At 42.4% G+C, this 18,744-nt stretch overlaps 2 protein-coding genes across 4 annotated transcripts in view; one reads left to right on the top strand and one right to left on the bottom strand.

Moving 5' to 3' along the window:
• The first annotated feature begins 238 nt into the window (after window positions 1-238).
• lpl2a (lipoprotein lipase 2 a) lies at window positions 239-6,386 on the top strand. 2 transcript variants are annotated; one of them, XM_084548377.1, is made up of 10 exons: window positions 239-710; window positions 1,640-1,836; window positions 2,126-2,305; window positions 2,490-2,601; window positions 2,694-2,927; window positions 3,182-3,424; window positions 3,711-3,831; window positions 4,094-4,309; window positions 4,906-5,016; window positions 5,105-6,386. In XM_084548377.1, exons 1-10 carry the CDS (start codon window positions 611-613, stop codon window positions 5,124-5,126), a joined length of 1,536 nt encoding a protein of 511 aa, XP_084404503.1. In that variant the 5' UTR covers window positions 239-610; the 3' UTR covers window positions 5,127-6,386. The 2 variants fall into 2 exon arrangements, with proteins under 2 accessions (XP_084404503.1, XP_084404502.1); XM_084548376.1 differs by having other exon boundaries at window positions 4,906-6,386.
• A 151-nt stretch (window positions 6,387-6,537) lies between these two features.
• Window positions 6,538-18,744, bottom strand: part of LOC311490726 (disintegrin and metalloproteinase domain-containing protein 10) — a 29,633-nt gene continuing 17,426 nt past the window's right edge. Inside the window, exons 9-15 of one of the 2 annotated variants that reach the window (XM_084548375.1) lie at window positions 17,129-17,292; window positions 12,895-13,066; window positions 12,570-12,714; window positions 12,163-12,346; window positions 9,931-10,030; window positions 9,436-9,656; window positions 6,538-7,653 (exon numbers count right to left, since the gene is read on the bottom strand). In XM_084548375.1, the coding sequence (XP_084404501.1) occupies window positions 7,549-7,653; window positions 9,436-9,656; window positions 9,931-10,030; window positions 12,163-12,346; window positions 12,570-12,714; window positions 12,895-13,066; window positions 17,129-17,292 (1,091 nt within the window). In that variant the 3' untranslated portion in view covers window positions 6,538-7,548. Of the gene's footprint in view, window positions 7,654-9,435; window positions 9,657-9,930; window positions 10,197-12,162; window positions 12,347-12,569; window positions 12,715-12,894; window positions 13,067-17,128; window positions 17,293-18,744 lie in introns of those variants that run through there. The other variant, XR_014699167.1, reaches the window with a different exon arrangement.

Raw genomic sequence — 18,744 nt, 5'->3', positions numbered from 1 at the left:
GTTTTACTTTTATTTTCAGTCCTAAAAGATCTGAGCATAAGGCCAAATCATGGATTTGTTTTACATGCGTTTTAAGTCTAATTTCACTAATTTACAACAATTAAATTACTTTTGATTAAACTGAATTAATCAATGATGAGTTCTGAGGCAGTGCTTTATAGAGCAAACAAACAGTCACGAAAACAAGCACACAATTAAACTACCCTAGCATGCATTCCTAATGAATTCCTCGTGTTGGGCCTGTTGTCTGGCAGAAATATACATTGAAGACATTTAAGCAGCATACGTACTGCATTCTGCACGCTTTTATTAAGAGGCTATCCTGCCAACCACTGTTGTTAACTCTCCTCATAAAGCATGTGTAATGATTTACTTTACACATATTTTTCCATTCCCCGCCCGGGGGTCAGCAGCCAATGGCTTGTCAGAAGTTCCCAAGTGCTATTTAAGACGCAGCCAGTTCAATGTGCTTCAGATATATCAGCGCAGTGCGCGCAACAGGACACGCTGGATTAAGAAGGACCATATTCACTCCGGGGCTGCTGTCTGTGATTGATTGCACTCAAACGTTAAATCCATTTTTCTCTGAAAGGAATAAGCTGTAAAAGAAATGAAATCGTGGAAAGTTCTGTTTCTGTACTTCGTGGTGTTGAAAGCAGCTGTGCAGTATGTGACGTCCTTGGAAGAAGAGCTCTCCGATTCTATTTTTGGTGAGTTGCCAGTTTAACTTCCTCCACATTTTGCCTCTCGCACAGATCAGCAGATTTTCTCTGCGGGAAACGGTCTGCAGGTATTCACGGGGAGATTTCTCATGTGAATGAAATGCGTGTTGAAATGTATGTGCCTATAGCCTTGAGCCGGGTGTGTGTTTGTGTGTAGTCTGTGCGCTATAAAATGAATCCTCTTGATAACATACTATAGATCACGTGTCTATGACTAAACTCGTCTTTGTGCGCTTTGGCGAGTACTCAACTCTCACTACTATCAGTCACTGTGAGAGTCAGGATGGACATGTTTGTTTTTCCTGCCAGAAAGCTAACAGTTGACAGTGGAGCAACAAAGTGGTGGAAACATCCAGGTCACTAAATGTTGCCAACAGGAGCTGATCTGCCCCAGGTTTAATAACGTGCATATGTAATTATTACAATATGGATCCTGAACTGTTTAAACCGTTCACTATGTAAATGTTCTTACCTCCACCACCCAACCCCCTCTCTGAAACCAGCCCTGTGAGTTCAGTCAGCTGACTGTGTCAGGACCACTGAAACTTGGGTAGATTATAGCCAGTGAGGTGGAATGAACAAAGCTGGAGGAAAAAAAAAAAAAATAACCCTCCTGGGTTTCTATGGAGCTCAGTTCTGACCAAGTGAACCCCAGTAACCCCTGTGCACTGATCTTGTTCAAGGTAGAGCCGCATGTATTGAGGGGCCCCCGAGGGGCCAGGGCTTATTGCATCCAGTCTGTCAGTTAGCTAGTCAAGCGTCTCGACTTCCCAGCCAGAGCATTAGATAAGATTTATACATGCACCAAAAACAACTGCCTTACAGAGGAGGGTCTTGTGCTCTTCTTAATTATTTGTTCAAGAGAAAAATGTCCTCATAAATCATGCGGCTGACATGTTTACCTCCTTCTCCGTCAGGTAACTTCCTCGACCCCCTGAAAGACTTGTTTGATCACAAGGATGACGGTAACAAAACCTTTGCCAGATTCTCCCTCCGCAAACCATCCCATCCCGATGATGACCTGTGCTATGTCATTCCTGGCAAACCAGACTCCCTGGCAGCCTGCACCTTCAACAGTACCTCCAAAACCTTCCTAGTAATCCACGGATGGACGGTGAGCCTGTTGTGACCTGCCTCTGCTTTTCAAGCCCCTAGAGTTTTGTTCAGTGTGACTTAGAAAAAGAACACCTGTGACTGGAAGTGTTTTGTTTGTTCTGGTGCGACCATGTCTCGCCAAACTCACGTAACTTTACTGACAAACAGCGTCATGGTGAAGTTATTCCTAAAAAAACTGCTGTAAAATTAATTTGCGGGTGTGATACATTCCAGAGTTCGGTCATTAGTTTCTTGTGTATGACTTGTGTCAGAGTCTAAGTTGAGTCGTCTGACTGTCCTTTCAACAGCTGAGTGGTATGTTTGAGAGCTGGGTGCCTAAGCTAGTATCAGCGCTGTACGAGAGAGAGCAGACGGCCAACGTTATCGTGGTGGACTGGCTCAACTCAGCTCAGAATCACTATGTGGTCGCGGCTCAGAACACCAAAGCAGTGGGACAGGAGATCGCTCGCTTCATCGACTGGATAGAGGTCAGTGGGCCCAAAGTTTTAAAGGTTTCAGTCCAAAATGTCCCTTTTAGTGCAGGGAATAAACTGTTTTTAAAGTAATAAAAAGAATATTTCAGTAAATTCTATAGTGGGAACCCTAATGGCATATTTTATTTATCTGTCAAAATTCTATCACATCTTGCTATTTTTAACTTGTACTTGAAAGGAAACCACCAACATGCCCCTTGAGAACATGCACCTGATTGGCTACAGCCTTGGGGCACACGTGGCAGGGTTTGCTGGCAGCCATGCAACTAATAAAGTCGGAAGAATAACGGGTAAACAAGACCGAACATAACATTTTTTACTACATCTTAAAGATTCTTGCAAATACTGGTCAACTCATTGGTACGCTCCTCTCCGTCTGAAGGTTTGGATCCAGCTGGCCCTGATTTTGAAGGTGAGCACGCCCACAGACGCCTTTCTCCAGATGATGCTCACTTTGTGGACGTCCTCCACACCTTCACTCGCGGCTCCCTGGGTCTCAGCATCGGGATCCAGCAACCTGTGGGCCATGTGGATATTTACCCCAACGGGGGCAGCTTCCAGCCAGGCTGCAACCTCAGAGGGGCGCTGGAAAAGATCGCTAACTTTGGGATATTTGGTAAAAATCACTTCTACTGTATTTGTATGTCAAGAATCATACTTCTATGAATCACTGAATGTGCCGCATTCATAAACAGGACAGCCGAAAGCCTCTTGTATATCAGATCATTAAACAACACAATGTGTTTCTTACATTTATTTAATATGTCCAACTGTGATCAGGCAAAAACTGTAAACAAACCGAGACGTTTGCATTTCATCCCCCTTTTCACGCTGCGTGAGTTTAATCATCCTCTCCTCTTTCTTCGCCAGCCATCACTGATGCGGTGAAGTGCGAACATGAGCGCTCCATCCACCTGTTCATTGACTCTCTTCTGAACGAGCAGGAAGCGGCCAAAGCCTACAGTTGTGGCAGCAACGACATGTTCGACCGCGGCATGTGTCTGAACTGCCGCAAAAGCCGCTGCAACACAGTGGGCTACGACATCAGCAAGGTCCGCAGGCCGCGCAACGCTCAGATGTACACCAAGACACGAGCCTCCATGCCTTACAGAGGTCAGCGTTTAAACTCATCTCTGCTGTCACGTGAAAAGCGTTGCCCCATTTTTCTTTTTCTTACTTAACCAGAGCAAATAATATTACGAAAACAAGGCCCAGAGCCTAATCCCCAAAAGCATCTCAGATGAAATATGTGATTAAAATGTTTCTGATTCTGGCCGATGCAAAAGTCAGACCACATGCAGCTTCTTAATTTTGCTTAACCCACTAAATCTGAACAGTAAATGTTTTATGACCCACATGCAAACTAAATAATGTTGCATACTGTTACTCCCTGTTTCAGTTTACCACTATCAGCTGAAGATCCACTTCTCCAGTAAAGTGAACAACTCAGAGATGGAGCCTTCGCTTACTGTCTCCCTGTATGGAACAACAGGAGAGGCTGAAAACCTGCAGCTAAAGCTGTGAGTGAGCATATCGAAATAAACGTATAAAAGAAAATTACAGCGCCGTGACTTGCATCTTGCAAGTTTTATGAGCTGTTTTGTAGAAGTCAAAAAAGTGATAAACAGTCATATAACGACAAACACACAGCAAAGTTGGCTCATTATGATGTGTGGTTATATTATGTTTTTTTTTATGGTGTACGCTTTATGAGCTTTACAGCTAAATAAAACACTCTATTAGTGGAGCGCTAACATTTCTCCATGTTTGTGTGTCCTGCAGAAAGGAGAAACTTGTGACAAATAAGACGCACTCATTCCTGCTGGTGACAGAAAAAGACATCGGTGACCTAATGATGTTGAAGTTTAAGTGGGAGGAGGCCAACGGGTGGTCTGCCTCTAGCATGTTGAAGATGGTTTCCTCTTGGTGGTCGGGCTCAGACAGCGCCAACATGGAGGTTCACAAAATCCGCATCAGAGCTGGCGAGACTCAACAAAAGTAAGTTGAACGAATGATAAAAACTCTGAAAATGATATACGGGAGAAATCAAAATGTGTTTATTTTATTTGTGATAGTAGAAATGAAAATGAATTGCAGTCAGAATTTACCTGGTTTGTCCATAATGTGTCCAACAATCAAAAATTGGACAAAACACATGCCCATCAGTTAGAATTTTACTTATTTTGTTCTGGCTAGGATACGTTAGCATACTAACATGAAGGTGAACATTGGTATACTGACGTTAGCATTTAGCTTAAACTACTTTCTAATGCTGGCTTTAAATGGGATTGTGTTTTCCATGTCCACGAGAAATGTCCATTTGAACGGCGCCCTCTTGTGGTATTGATGACCTCTTAATTGAAAATTAGCGTTCAAGTCCGACTTCATGAATTGTGATGGCTAACAGTTTAGCTTGCTAAATTGCTAGTCTCTGCGGCTGCTAGACGGCAACCGTTGCCTAGCAGCAGTGTTTTCACAACCTACAGCCAATGTTATTGTTTAAATGCCAAGCATTTTGTGTTTCCACGCTGTAACCACAATCTCAAACAACAAGCTCATACAAATAAGTTGAATTTAATGTTTTTCTCCTACAGGATGGTGTTCTGTGTAAAAGACCCGGATACCAAGGATTTAACACAGGAGGTCACATTTGTACGATGCAAGGACGCGTGGAGGACAAACCCGAAACGGCGAGCGTCGAAAAGGTGTGTTACCCTGTGTTTACTCCACATTACTAGTTTTACATCACTGTTAAAGACGATAAAATAACTACGAACTTTGCTTTGTTTCTAGATTAACTCTGAAGAACCACTGACCTCGAAAAGAATGCACCCATTTTGTCCATTTCAGTACTTAGTAGATAATTTATACATCTGTAAATTTTATCTATTTGTCTAATATTCAAAACACTTAAAAGCTTGTATATATCCACAGACCTATGTATGTTATTTAAGGCGATATATATGTCAATACTGTGTAATATTTTGTAAAAAGATGTTTTTATGACACGCAACTGTAACTTCATTGTTGTACTTTGATGCCATTGCCTTTGGTGTCCAAATTTGGCCAAATTCATGGTTATACTCAAAGTCAGCAAGGACTCTGACACACTTGACCGTGTTTGGTTCTGGAGGTACCGATGTCCTATTGTGTGGAATACCTTGAGTTAAATTTAAAGGAACCACTGTAAAAAGATAATGTTCTGCAGACTGCTGCCTCGAGGGGAAAACGAGGGGAAGATAATGTTAAAGATGAATATCTGTAGGTGTCTTAGGCAATATGGTGTCATTTATTTACCTTTATGTATTATCTTAATAAAGCACCACCTAACTGAGCATTCACCACTGTGACTCTCAGCATTGTACGTGGCTGAGGGATTTGCATCAGTGTGCCTTACTGTAAAGTAAGCTGTTGCAGACTGACCTTTTTTTTTCCTACTCAGTATGCATTGTTATTATTATTCTGTGAGCTTTTACTGAAGCACTTGAAACTGCAAAAGCTATTGTTTTGAATGCACAACATTAACTGCTGTACCTCTGCGAGGTGATGTGTTACTCTGAAGCTGTCACCTCGAAGAAGTGCCAGACATTCTTCTGCTAATGTGGCTATTGTGTTGTGAGTATTTGACGCTCATTGTGAAGTAGAAGGCTAATATCAGTGTTTTCACATATTTGTCATGTATGTAAAAGCAATTTCTTGTGTGCGTAATATAGATGTTTTTAATTAATGCACATCTATTCATGGGTACAATTCCAGTTCTCTGGGCAATATCTTAACGTCAGCTCTTTTGCGATTGGTACTGTAATCATTGTGACTTCATTTCTACGTCTTTTTAAAAAAAAAAAAAAAAAAAGTAGAAATGGCTTACATTTGCACTGAGAACAGAGGTAGAGATTGCTCAACAAAGTTACTTGTACAGTAAATGCATGTAAATACATATAGCATTTGTAGTATGAAACTCTGTTAGATCTGTTAAATATTTTGTTTCTCTGGATGTGCATTTCTGTAACCCTTTGTACATACTTGTAAATATTTCTCTGTGTAAATTCTTTAATAAACCAAACGTGCTATGTAAGAGGTCATCTTGATATGTGTTTTAGGACTGTGACTGCAGAAAACATTCACCACTGTGACTATGAATTTATCATACCAAAGCTGTTTGTTCCAGCTGTCATTTATTATCAGCTGCATGTTTGAGCCAAAGGGTTTTAACAATATAAACTCCCACACAACTGTTTTTGATGTAAAAGTGTAAGTTATTGTTAAATAATCCAAAATATGTGGTGGTATTTCTTTATGTCCTTGCAGTTGTGACACCAGTGTGTTTGGCTGATTGTGTCAAGGTGACCCAAGAGATAGACTGAATCAGGACACTCTGTGTACACAGACAGCTGTAGAGTTGACATACATTGTACGAAGGGTTGGAAAGGTTGGAAACCACTACTGTAAGATCTACAAACGCACATAATGTATTTCTATTAATAGTAATCTGTAGTTGTTTGTAACTCACATTCTCAGATACTGCAAGTAGTAGTAGTAGTAGTAGTAGTAGTAGTTCAACTAGTTGAAGAAAATGCCTCATAATTAAATTTACTGTACATACAGCACATGTGCTTGTAATTACTGGTAATTACAGAACTTGTTTACTCTCACTTTGTTAACCTTTCTCATTATAAACAACAGTATTCCCTCCAAAGGTCATGTCCAAGTGATCTCCAATTTGCAGTTGTTGTCTATCCTCCAGTGATAACGTCTCACTGCGGTGATGGAAAGAGGGATGGTCAAAAAAGGAAGAAATTAACATCCCAAGCTCAAACATGCTCAGTACATTAGCGCACAAGTTCAAAAACAGCAACAACAAGGACGCAACAAGGGTAAGAGTGGCTTTGAACAACCGTGGGTGTACTGCAAGAGTATGTGGATCCTCTGAGAAGGGATCTGTACACAGTTGGCAGCAACAGCAGTATTTTCCACAACACATCCTCGCCAGGAGACTCTCGCCGCCACTCTTAAATTGTAGTCTGACGATTCGGGTAATGAAGAGTAACGACAGATGCACGATGACGTACGGACATCAGTCAACAACAAGTGTGAGCATGTGTTTTCATCGGTCACCTGCAGAACTGTTCTTAATTTGGAGCAAAGATGGCAAAAGGAATCTCCTCAATGTGGCGACCTTGACACATCTCCAATAACACTATATAAAATTAATGTACGCTATGTCTTGACATCTGAGGTCACTCCAAGTCACGGGTGTTCAGGGTACGGCTGCAGAGGCAGACGGTGCAGCCCATAACTCCAGACAGAGTCAGGATGGCCAACAGGATGGCCCACCAGTGAGCCTGCAGAGAATACATAAAAATATATTGAGTTGTAACGACCTGAAGTGATTATTATGCTGTATATGTCGTTTTATTAACTGAACTTGCACTTTAACACCAGTAAAATAAAACCATCTGTTCTTCTGTTCTGCAGCAAGTGACATTTCGCACTTCGTTTCAAATGAGTTTTCAGAGAGAAATGCTATCTAGAAAACAAACTGTAGAGGAAACGCGACACAAATGAGACAAACTAGATCTAATTAGACACCATAGCCATCAAGAAGTGTATCGTCACAGAAAACTTTGATCAGCTGTGCTTGAAGGAGTTAATCGATGATAAATGTAATTGTACTTCCTGTTGATCCACTAATGATTCACCCACATAGTGAAAGTGTTGCAGTCTGTGACCAGCAAAAAGTAGGCAAGAGGTGCAGTTTTAAACCCTGTGAGAAGTATTAATAGATTCATGTTATGTATTTGGAGTCAACATTTGCGCTATTTTGTTCCTGATCTCTGTAAATGCAACATACTGTGAATTCTTTATAAACCAATGAAGGGATTATTAACACACTTTCTTTATTTATCAATTATATGGAGTATAATTTCCACCCCCAGGGCTTCTGTGAAGATATTTAATCCTCAGTCAAATCCACAACATTTAATAATTACATAATGAAAGTGGGGGGTCACCTCTGTCTTCAGCAAAACGGACGACTAAGCTCCTGAGACACTCTTAAAGGCAAAAGGAGCATTCCCGATTCTCCATGCTGTCATGAGAAACTAAACCTTCAAAGGCAGCTACGACTGAAACAGTGAAGACAGCTGAACATCGAGGCAGGAAGTTAAACAAACACGCTGAGCTGAGGATGTGACCTCGGGCCTCATCTGCTTTCTGCTCCTTCCTCGCAGATTAAACTCCAGTTTAATATCTGTCCAAGAGACAATTGAAAACACAGAACTACGTCCCTGAAAAACCAGTAAGATCTAAAAAATATCTGTAGCTGATACATGTGACTGTACAGCACCACAGATGAGTAACGGTTTCGTGTAAGAGTTATTATGCTTTGTTAATTTGCTAATTTGCTATTTTCTCTCCCCTGTTTTGTTCAAGATTTTAATAGGAGATGATGTTGCTCTACTGCGCCACTAGTGGTCAAAATGTAACATTACACCCAGAGCTACTTCGAAGTCAAAGTTGTGAAATAGTTTTGGGGAAAACAGCCACATATGGTGAGAACTAGACATGGATGAAAGCAAAATCTGTTTTTATGGCAGCCAGCTTAGATAAAAAGGTTGCAGGCTGTACGACCCTTTTCTTTACAGGATGCTAACCAATCACATCCTGTAAGCTAACATTAGCCTCCGTGATTACTCAATTCATATTCAGTAAGAGTTGGACGTGTGTCGTTTTCACGCAAATCATGGTCATTAGAGTTGCCTGGAGTCCTTCAGAATAACAAAGCCTTTGAACTGCACCACTCACTATCGACATGCTTTTGCATATCACAGTGCTGTGTGTAGTTCTGCCTCCTTAAACTTCCTGATAGCAGAGAAGGACTGGCTCAGATCAGATCTGAACCTGACATCTGGCCCTCATACGGCAAACAGATGTTCCTCAAGCTCCAAATGCACAACGGCCCTCTACCAGCATGGGTTCCACAGGTCAGCAAAGATCATTTCCCAGTAAGCCTTCTCACCTGTAAACCATCCATTTGGCCCAAACATGGTAAACATCAGTAAACTGAAGGTAGCTTTTAAACATGTTCGTGGCCTGATGATTTTAGATGCTCAAGTCATAACTACCTTCATCCACTCTGCCAGGTCGTCGAACTCATCCAGATTCAAAAACGAGTTCTTCAGTCTGGCGATGGGGCCGTCTGCATCCAGGATGCGACACACGTGGAATTTATCGCAGTATCCTCGATTCCCGGAGCACGGAGCACCCCCTACTAGGGGCAACGCTTTTCTCTGGAAGTGACGAGACAGTACAGACGAGGTGGTGCTGGCACACGTCTCAGGCTTATCTGCAGTACATACACACAAAGAAATTATATATTTCTTTATACTGTATATAGTCATGCTCATTGACAGAAAGTTAATAATATATAAGAGTATATAAAAAGTCTGAGTGGTTTGAAGCCACTGTTACTGTAACGTGTTTTGTGAAAACAAAGGACTGGAGGTGGCTAATAAAACAGTAATGTAGAGGGGTAACTTTAGCACAAATTAGGGTTAGGGTTTGTTAGGACAGTGTAAACACATTCCTTAGTAGTAGAGGACAGATGGGTGCGTGGTTACCAGGCTGCTGGCAGCACAAGTGGCATTTCTCTTCCCTGGAGGATCCTGGACAGTCGCACTGCTCCAGACGGTGCTTCACACACACAGACTCACCACATACCTGCACCACATGGAAGCAGAGACTCGCATTAAGAGCGGGGCATTATAACAACAGGCTGACAGTGCAAGAGGTTAGGTTTATCTTCTACATTATGTATGTGGTCAAAACAGCATCCCTTTGTCTAAACTTCAGTACTGGCTGCGTTGGTATGCTGGTGTTCCTTTATCTGCAGAACCAAAAAAATGTTTGTTTCAGTTTCATTACCACCGGGTTAAGGCTGAGAAGGTGAGACGTCAACAACAAACCTGCTAAAAACCATTTAATCACATACAAAATAGTTAATATGAGCTAGATTAAGATGTGTTTGTGAGTAATGTTTCCAGTGTACAGTATTTGTCCTGAAATGATACCTGTTTGTTTTGATACTTGGAGAAAAGAAGTCTCTGCTGCAGTAATTGTAAAATATATATATAAATAAAAATATTCTCATAATTTATTACGACTTTTCCGAATTTGGAGAGTTTACAGCTCACGTCATAATGAGAATAATCTGCTGCACACATGTTTTTCATGTTTATCAAAGGCTGAAGTAAATAAAGTTTGACATGTTTTGATGAACCGGATCTTTTTTTTTTTTTGGACAAAGGAGTCCGTTTTCCTGTTCTCTGTTCGTTTGATTCAGTGAAGCAAACAGAACTTATTAATGTTCTTTTCTTTCTTTTCCTTTTCTTGGAATATACCATTCTCACAATCCTTTAAATGGCTTTGGATCTTGGATCAGGTCATCAGAGGTTGGCTCAATTAGCACTTCTGGAGGGTGCTACATCCAGAACCAATGATGAAGCAAGATTCACAGCTGGAATGAATTCATCTCCTCTCCTGCTTGGAGGACAGTGGAGCATTTTGGTCAAGATGAAACCTTTATGGAATCCCACACTGTGGGATAACTTCTGGTAAGGTTGGTTCAATCAGACCTTTTCTCAGTAACGCTGTGTTGTTATGATGCATTTGTATATAAATAAAGCAGCTTTATGGGATAATGAATCATCTGATTCCAGGGGATTTCTTTTTTTGTTTTTTTAGTTCATGCTAGCTGTAACAACATGAAGCACTTGACGCTGTTTACTTGCAGGTTACAGCTCCATGAAGATTAACACAGGAATGAAGAAAAATAGTTTCAAATGCCTCCCTCTGCATCATTTATGTGTGTAGATCAGAGTGATTAGACATGTTCTCTGTTGCCTACCAGTACTACTGTACTAACACTGCGCACTGACCACTGACTGTATATAAAGAAGGATAAGATAATATTTTGCCGTCTTGACAGTGCCTGACTCCACCTGACTCTTGGCTAATTCAAAAACGGGCAAAGAAGTAGAGGAGCGTGAGTGGAGACGAGGTGGGCGGATGAAGCCTAGACAGACGCGTACTGACCTCAGACGGCCTCACTGGCCTCACTCTCAACTTTAAATGGGTTGTATACAAATTTTGAATGTGTAAATTGGACATTTGGACGTTTTAATATTGAGGTCTATGGTGATTGACTTTTGGAGTGGTGGCCATTGTGGTGTGTGTGGTGATTTTGCTGCCCCAGAGTTTGTTACTTGTGTGACAGGCAGACAGGCAGCGTGTGTACATGACAGGCTTTCTGAGTGTTTCATCTACGTTTCCCTCTCATTACGGAGGATGTTGGTTTCCGTTCTATGAGCAGATTCTTGATAAATTGCTCATAGCCTCTGAATCAGCAACACGTCAGCACCTGCACTGCTACATTATCACCGCATGGTAGTTGCAGAAAGAGTTGCCACTCAATCATAATGTAACTCTGAAAAACAAACATTTTCATGTTGTTTTCCAACTTATAAAACACAGTACAGAGTTTGCAAAATAGTTAGCCATGATTTAAAATGTAGTAATGTCTGTGCAAATGTGTGAAGGTGCAGGTATTAAAGGTTTAAATTTTTATTTAGAAAATGTACTTGACACTGTTTTTCTTTGCTCCGCTTCGCCGAATGAACGCTAAAGCTCAGATGGGTCAGTTGTTCATTATGTGATCAAACTGCTATCCTTGAGGTCAAGAATGTATTTTTTCAAGATCAGCTTTGCAAGATTGCTGCACACTTGCAAACTTTGCCTTGTTGGGTAATGGAGCTGAAGCCTGTTGAGTCACACTCTGGTGCTGTCTGCCTCACCCCGTTCATGCAGACACGCGTGCCCTGGCTGCAGACGGTGAGGTTTTCCTTGGCATTCGGCTCGGGGCAGATCGGGGAGAGGCCCGAGCACACGCTCTCTTTCTGACAGTCTGTCTCCTCGTCGCACGTCCTGCCCGCCAGCTCAAACTCACAGTCCTGACCACAACACAGGCCCTGACTCGGACTGACGGATGGACAAGTGAAAAGACATCACACACACACAGATAAACATAAAAGTAACACATCAACAACACAATGCATCTAGAAGACAGATATATACAAAATAGTTTAGATGATGGTTAATAACACTGTGGTGCACCACTTCAATTAAAAATGATGAAATGATGAAAGTGAGAGGCAGCTTTATGCACACTGAGGTGGTGCGTCTCTGTTTACTTGTGCTTTACCTGCAGACTTTACCAGGCTTGAGGCGACACTGGACTCCTACGGGCTCCTTAGCGCTGTAGCAGCAGAGGTCTGTGTCGTTGTGGCCGACATCACACTCCTCACCTTCCTCCACAATCTGGTTTCCACAAATGGGCTGATCATTGACTGACCAAAAAAAGAAAAAGAAAAAAAAACACTCATGCAAATAAAAACACACCTGTAAATATACACAGATACTGGAAGTCATGGCAAATGACCATTATTTATAGTGACCAATGCAGAGTGTAAACTCTGGCCGAGAAGCTGCAGCCAACGCGTAGGTGGACACGAATGTTTATCCCTCACCCACGAAGCAGTCGTCTTTCTTCAGCTTCAGGACCTTGCTGATGTGTGCGACGCTGCAGGGCGAGAATTTGTCGTTGTTTTCACGGACCTCATCTGTGGCGTGAGGGAACATCAGGTACCTGCCTTTGCCGCCACTAGAGCCGAGGTTCCCGCAGTTAGAGCCCTCATCGTGCTGAAACACAGACGAGATATGAGTGATCACTAGAACCGCAGACGGAAACAGCAGGAGGGGGACACATGATCCAGCTGAGGGAAACCATTTGCTTCCATTTTAACCACAGATGGGGGCATTAAATCCCTTAATTGCGGAGCTCAGTGGAGTCACCAGTCAGTATAAATATTTTCAGCTACCCTAATTTACTGACCTCATTTCATTAAGTGTTTTAGTTATCTTTGTTATATATTGGGATAAAAATACACATCCTCTAAGCAGTCGAAGGATTTCCACAGAATCTAATGCCCCTGAAACATCATGGGAATGTTGTGAGAACCCAAGGACGCGCACAGAGAGCTCCTCCTGATGTATTTCTGGAAGTCATTTCCTCAGGATGTCGAAATTTTTGGTGAGTAAAGAGACCAAGACTTGAAGTGAACATAGACACATGCTGAGGGAACAAGCCTTGATGTGGGTATCCCTGCATCTGGTCTTGATAAGGCTATAATGAGTGATAATTTTATAGTCTTCATTTAAATCTGTCAATATTTACAGCTCTGGGTTTGGCCCTATAAAACAGCAGATGTTGGAAGTTTTTCTTTAAAATAGTAATTCTCAGTGTCATGTCCTCTTTTGGTATCACACCAATTTTTGTTTTAAGCAACATCTTACGCACGGAAAAACTTGTTTTACGTTTCCTTTGCTATATCCTGTTGTCTAGGCTATTTTATGGCTCCTCAGCTCAAAGGGGACAATAGACTAAAAGCAGGAATAGCTATGTTTATTCTGCCAACGTTATGAAAAGCAATAAAAGAAACAAAGCTGCTTTTGAAACAGCTGTTCTCCGGTAATGTATGTGACTTTCAATAATGCATTCTTAACATTTCCTACAATTCCTGTTTAGTTTTGTTGGGCACCTGTATAAGTTTTACAGATGCAGTTACCACAGACATAACCTTGGTGCAGTTTCACAATAAACAACACATAAAACTAAAACAAATGTTGACACTTAAAGGGGTTTCCACCCACAGGGAAAACTTGGTGTGTCAAATCTCACTATATTTTGTGTTGTGTTGCATGTGTAAGAAAGATTATCCATGCCATGCATCATAAACTAAATTTAATGGAAATAAGGAGAAGCAGAACAGCTGAAGTAAAAACCTAAAAGAGCAGAGTGGGAAGCAGAGTCTCCCAAATAACAGACTAAATGACGCCTGACTTTTGGATGCTTGTGGAGTACGTTTTCTTTTTTTCATGGGGTGATTGTGGGTTAATGAAGAAGCACACTAAATGCAGCGCACTCCTGTCTGTCCAGACCTGTCTCATCCGGTCCTTCCTTCCTGGATCCTGCTCAGTGTGAAATATGGCATATTTTAAAAAAGGAGCAAGCCAAGAAAATCTTTTTTCTAATATGACTGATGGAAATGTGTCCATCATTAGACTTATTTGGGAAGCAATTTGACAATGAGAGAAACAAAACAAGAAAGAGAAAGCCCTCCTCAGATCTTTCCTGTTGAATCTCTGTGCTGATTACAGACCACAGCGTGTAATGCATCAGTGATTAAAATGCTGTTCTTGTGGTCTTCAGTCATGTATTAACTTGGCAAGGCAGCTGGATTCTTGTGAGATTCGTGACAGCACAACATCATGCAACAAACCATCTTTCCAGGCTTCAAGTTACAGCCTTGTGGCTGATCCACACAGGTGCGGACAAATTACCTTTTCACCTTGTCTGTTTTTATCTCGCTGTCCTTTACCGACCTCTGTAAGTTGTCTGTGTTGTTGTGATCTTGACGTGCACTTCGTGCAGTGTGACTGTGAACAGTGTATGCTGCAAATGAACTGTCCTCCCTGGGTCTATAAATCAATCAATAAAGTTGTCCTGGGTTGACCCTCTAACCAAATCTGAATTGTGTCTGTGTTTTAAGTTGAATGATGGTCACTGCAATGAGGGCCTGCATGCTGTATGTGCAAATTCTACTGACATGCTAACTACATGCCTAGCTTCTCTGGCTGCTTGCCATCTCTTAAAGTATTTTTATAAAACTGCCTACCCTATTCCCAACAGTTCCCGAAGACTACTTCTCAGATGGATCTCTGTATCAAACCATCCGGTGTTGGCCTTGTTTCAAACTTCATAAAGAAGACATAATACAGCTAACCCCATGTTTGAAATCAGCGAAGTCCTCTTTTAACTTCAGTTTAACTTTCACCAGATCAGCCAAGTGATTCGTAGCTCTCATTTTTATAAGTCAGCGCGCAGATGTTGAGTGTGAAGCGAAGTAGGCCAAAGGCCAAAGCTGCTCTTAACGCGTAATTCATGCTACATCACAGCCCCATCCCTCACTTTCCCCCATCAAATGCATCAAATCTCAGGTGAAGCCTGAAATCAGATCTCTGTACAGACTTCTTCCAGCCTGGAAACAATGAGACATGCCTGTCACAGACGGAATTACGGTAGTTTAATTTATTAAAAAAAAATGCACGGATTGACATAGCAGAACTAATCTGCTCAAGAACGCCTCAGGAGACTGTTCGGTCTGAGGCTGTGTGAATACCAGCAGCGTGAAAAGAGACACAGGCTGACACTTCGGGCAGTGGGAGAAAGGTTGAAGGTGTCAGCAGCCGCCACACATGGTGAGAGGTGCAAAGCATTTGTGTGTATACATGTGCTGTGTGCCGGTATTGTGGTAGCTGAGGGTTGTCAGGGTATGAAAATAACTGTAGGAGACAAAGTGAGTGACACCGGAGCTCCTCCTATTCCCTTGTTTGAGATTATCCAGCGAGGCCGAGCCAGGGGGTCCCTATTAAACAAACCTGCCAATAACGGCCAAGGTCTATAAAGCCCACATAAGTGAATCATTGATGCACAGTTTGTTCCGCTGCAGGGCAAACAGCCATGTATGTCTTGTGAGAATATGTGATGTAAGTAAATTTTGAACCACAGAGATTCATCATGCTGCATTACCATTCAGTACACAACCCACAGGGTAAACATGGAGGAGGGTCCAGGGCGAAAGTTTAACAAACACCCAAACTACGATGAACCTAGGAAAAGTACAGGGCATGTGAAGAAGAGCCTCTTTGTGCTAAAGGGCGACTAATTTTATCAGACCTTTTACACAGCGTACGTTTTAATGTGACGGAAGGAAAACCACCGGGGTCGACAGCGGCTGCGCTGAGTTTGCAGAGTGAGCAATGTTGAGCAGTAGCACATTAGCCGTGCATGACTGCACGAGTGCATGTCAGTGCTTTTCTCATGGGGTATTTCTCAATGTGTGTTCTTGCCTGCACTTATGTTCTTGTGGACTTTGTGAAACACCATCACTTGATGACCAAATATTTGATGGGCATCATCAAGTATGCTGCAGGTCTAATTTCAGAATTAACGCACTGTGTCCTCCGTCCTCCAGAGTCTGCACCTCAGAATCAAAGTGCAGGCTCTGGGAGACTGAAAGACCAAGTACGCAGTCCAAAGTTTGCGCTCTTGGCATTGAGAAAAGCCAGGTGAGTAATCGGTTCATCAGTACAGGTACTAATATAAGTAAAACTGTTAGTGACTATAGCCTTCAGTCAGGAATCACCTGGTTTTGTTCAGGTGTTTCGAGTCCTGAGTGGCTGCTTGTTAAACCACAACGTCTAATTTTCAGGTTTTACACAAGTAAATTACAGAAGATGTGGCATATGAGTGTGGAGGCTTTGTGTAAGCTGGTCTGAGAAACAAAAAGCAAAGTAAATCAGGTGACTTGTTTGTTTGGCTGTTGGGGGATTAGTAAAAACAAATAGTAATATTTACAGGGGGTTAGTTTTCCTAGTAATTTTCCACATAATGCCTGTAAGCCAACAAGCATGTCAGTACCAGCCTCCTGGAATTATATCTTGGACCACATAGCCTTTGTAAATGTAAGTAATTAAGTGCGATTTATGCCTCTGCGGGACTAGACGGCGTAACCTACGCACGTAACCTACGTCGATACGAGCCATTTATACTTGTGTGCTCGCTCTGTAAAAACGTGGGATAGATTTGTGAATTTGCATGTAATAGGCAGATGTTGATGATCATTCAGGGTGGCGACTGACCGGAGATCCCAGACTGTGGCCCAGCTCGTGCGCCAGGGTCAGCTGGACATGTCGAGAAGGCAGGAACTGTCCGTAGTTCTGAATTGTGACCAGACCTGTGTTCAGGGAGGCGCTCTGGCCATTACGGACGACGGAGTGCTGTGAACATATTCCTCCCCAGTTACCTGAAATACAGAAATTAGAAGATTAGCGTGGAGGTTGCAGGCTTCGAGTAAAATCACTGAAGCTCATCATCAAGGACTCATGTTGACACATAACTTCTATTGCAATCCCTGCACTGATAATGCAGAATCAACGGGCCCAGCAGAAAAGAGTTACAGACCTAACCTACCATCGCTGCAGTGTGGTATAGTTACATAAGTGACCTTGTGTTACTGGAAATACCTTAAACCAACAGTGTTTTGCTACTGAAGTGTTATCAACCTCTGAGGCCCCAGATCTGGGAGGTATGGACAGACCAACCAGAAAACCTGCTGAGCTTTCCCATCAAAGTCTGCAGAGCCACTTGGCTTCTCACGGTCTGCTTTGTCTTTGTGTTGACGTAATGCTCCTCAAAGCCGTTTCCACAGTTAAGAACAGCTGGCCGCATTCTCATGGATGGATGGCTGGGCTTTGACTTCTTTTAGGAGAACATGAGCCTTGAGTCCTGTTGGTCACCTGGTGACCTGTGATGTGTTAGCAGGGCTGTTCAGGGATTAAAGTTACATTTGTCTTCAAGTAATTTAACGAAAACCATATGTGAAATTGAAATGAGGGTCAGTTCATCTTTAAGCTCAGCAAATGTGTTTCCAAATAACACTAAATAATAATCTCTCATGGCTCTTTTTAAATGATTGTAACCACCAGTTCTGTGAGTTGATGAGTTATATCCTATCTCTTGATTTGTTCCTTACGTTTTGTACCGGTACACAGACCATGTTGGTTGTGTCGGCCTACACATGAGGATTATATAACACCTCTTACACAATGCGGTCAGTTGCACCATTTTGGGGGGTTAAAACCTGTGAGGCGCATGTCCGTTACAGATATTCAGCTCCAATTTCAGAGAAACTGAGTTCAGCAGGTGTCACAGAGGACTGTGGGAACCAGTTGTGGGCATCTGGATCTCCCACCAGCATGTTTTCGTAGCACGGTGGGCGTAAGCGTGACGTCCAGGAACAGTCAGGGGACAGTTAGAGGTTGAAAAACACTCCCTATCTTTGGTGCTGTTGTGGAAAAAAAGGAGAGCACTGCAAGGGTTTCAAGCAGGGGCGGGAAGACCACCCTGCCGTCTTATGTCACGTGAAGGAGGTCAGAAAAGACAAAGAAGTAACCTGAGGTTATTTTATCTCTCTGTATGTGAGAAAGCAATTAAATGAGAAAGTATGCAGACAGTTGGAAAGCGCAGTAGGAACTACGATTAAACTGTCCTCCTCACTACCAAAAAACTGTCAGGCTCGTGGCCAAATTGATTCTGGATGCAGCTCTCCCCGCTTTTGACCTAAAATGGCCCCCCTGACGGGCTGTTCAAGGAGCTGGATTTCCTAGAAAGAGTGTTCCTTTGGGGGCCTGCACTGTGGTTTTTGGCAGCGCGAGCAGAGAGGGGCTGCAATTTTGTCCCCTCCTCCTTCTCGTCT

This window comes from Chelon labrosus (genome assembly GCF_963514085.1).
Source record: "Chelon labrosus genome assembly, chromosome: 7".
NCBI classification, from domain to species: Eukaryota; Metazoa; Chordata; class Actinopteri; order Mugiliformes; family Mugilidae; genus Chelon; species Chelon labrosus.
The sequence above is the reverse complement of the archived record's forward strand: the minus strand, read 5'-3'. Positions and strand labels throughout refer to the sequence as shown.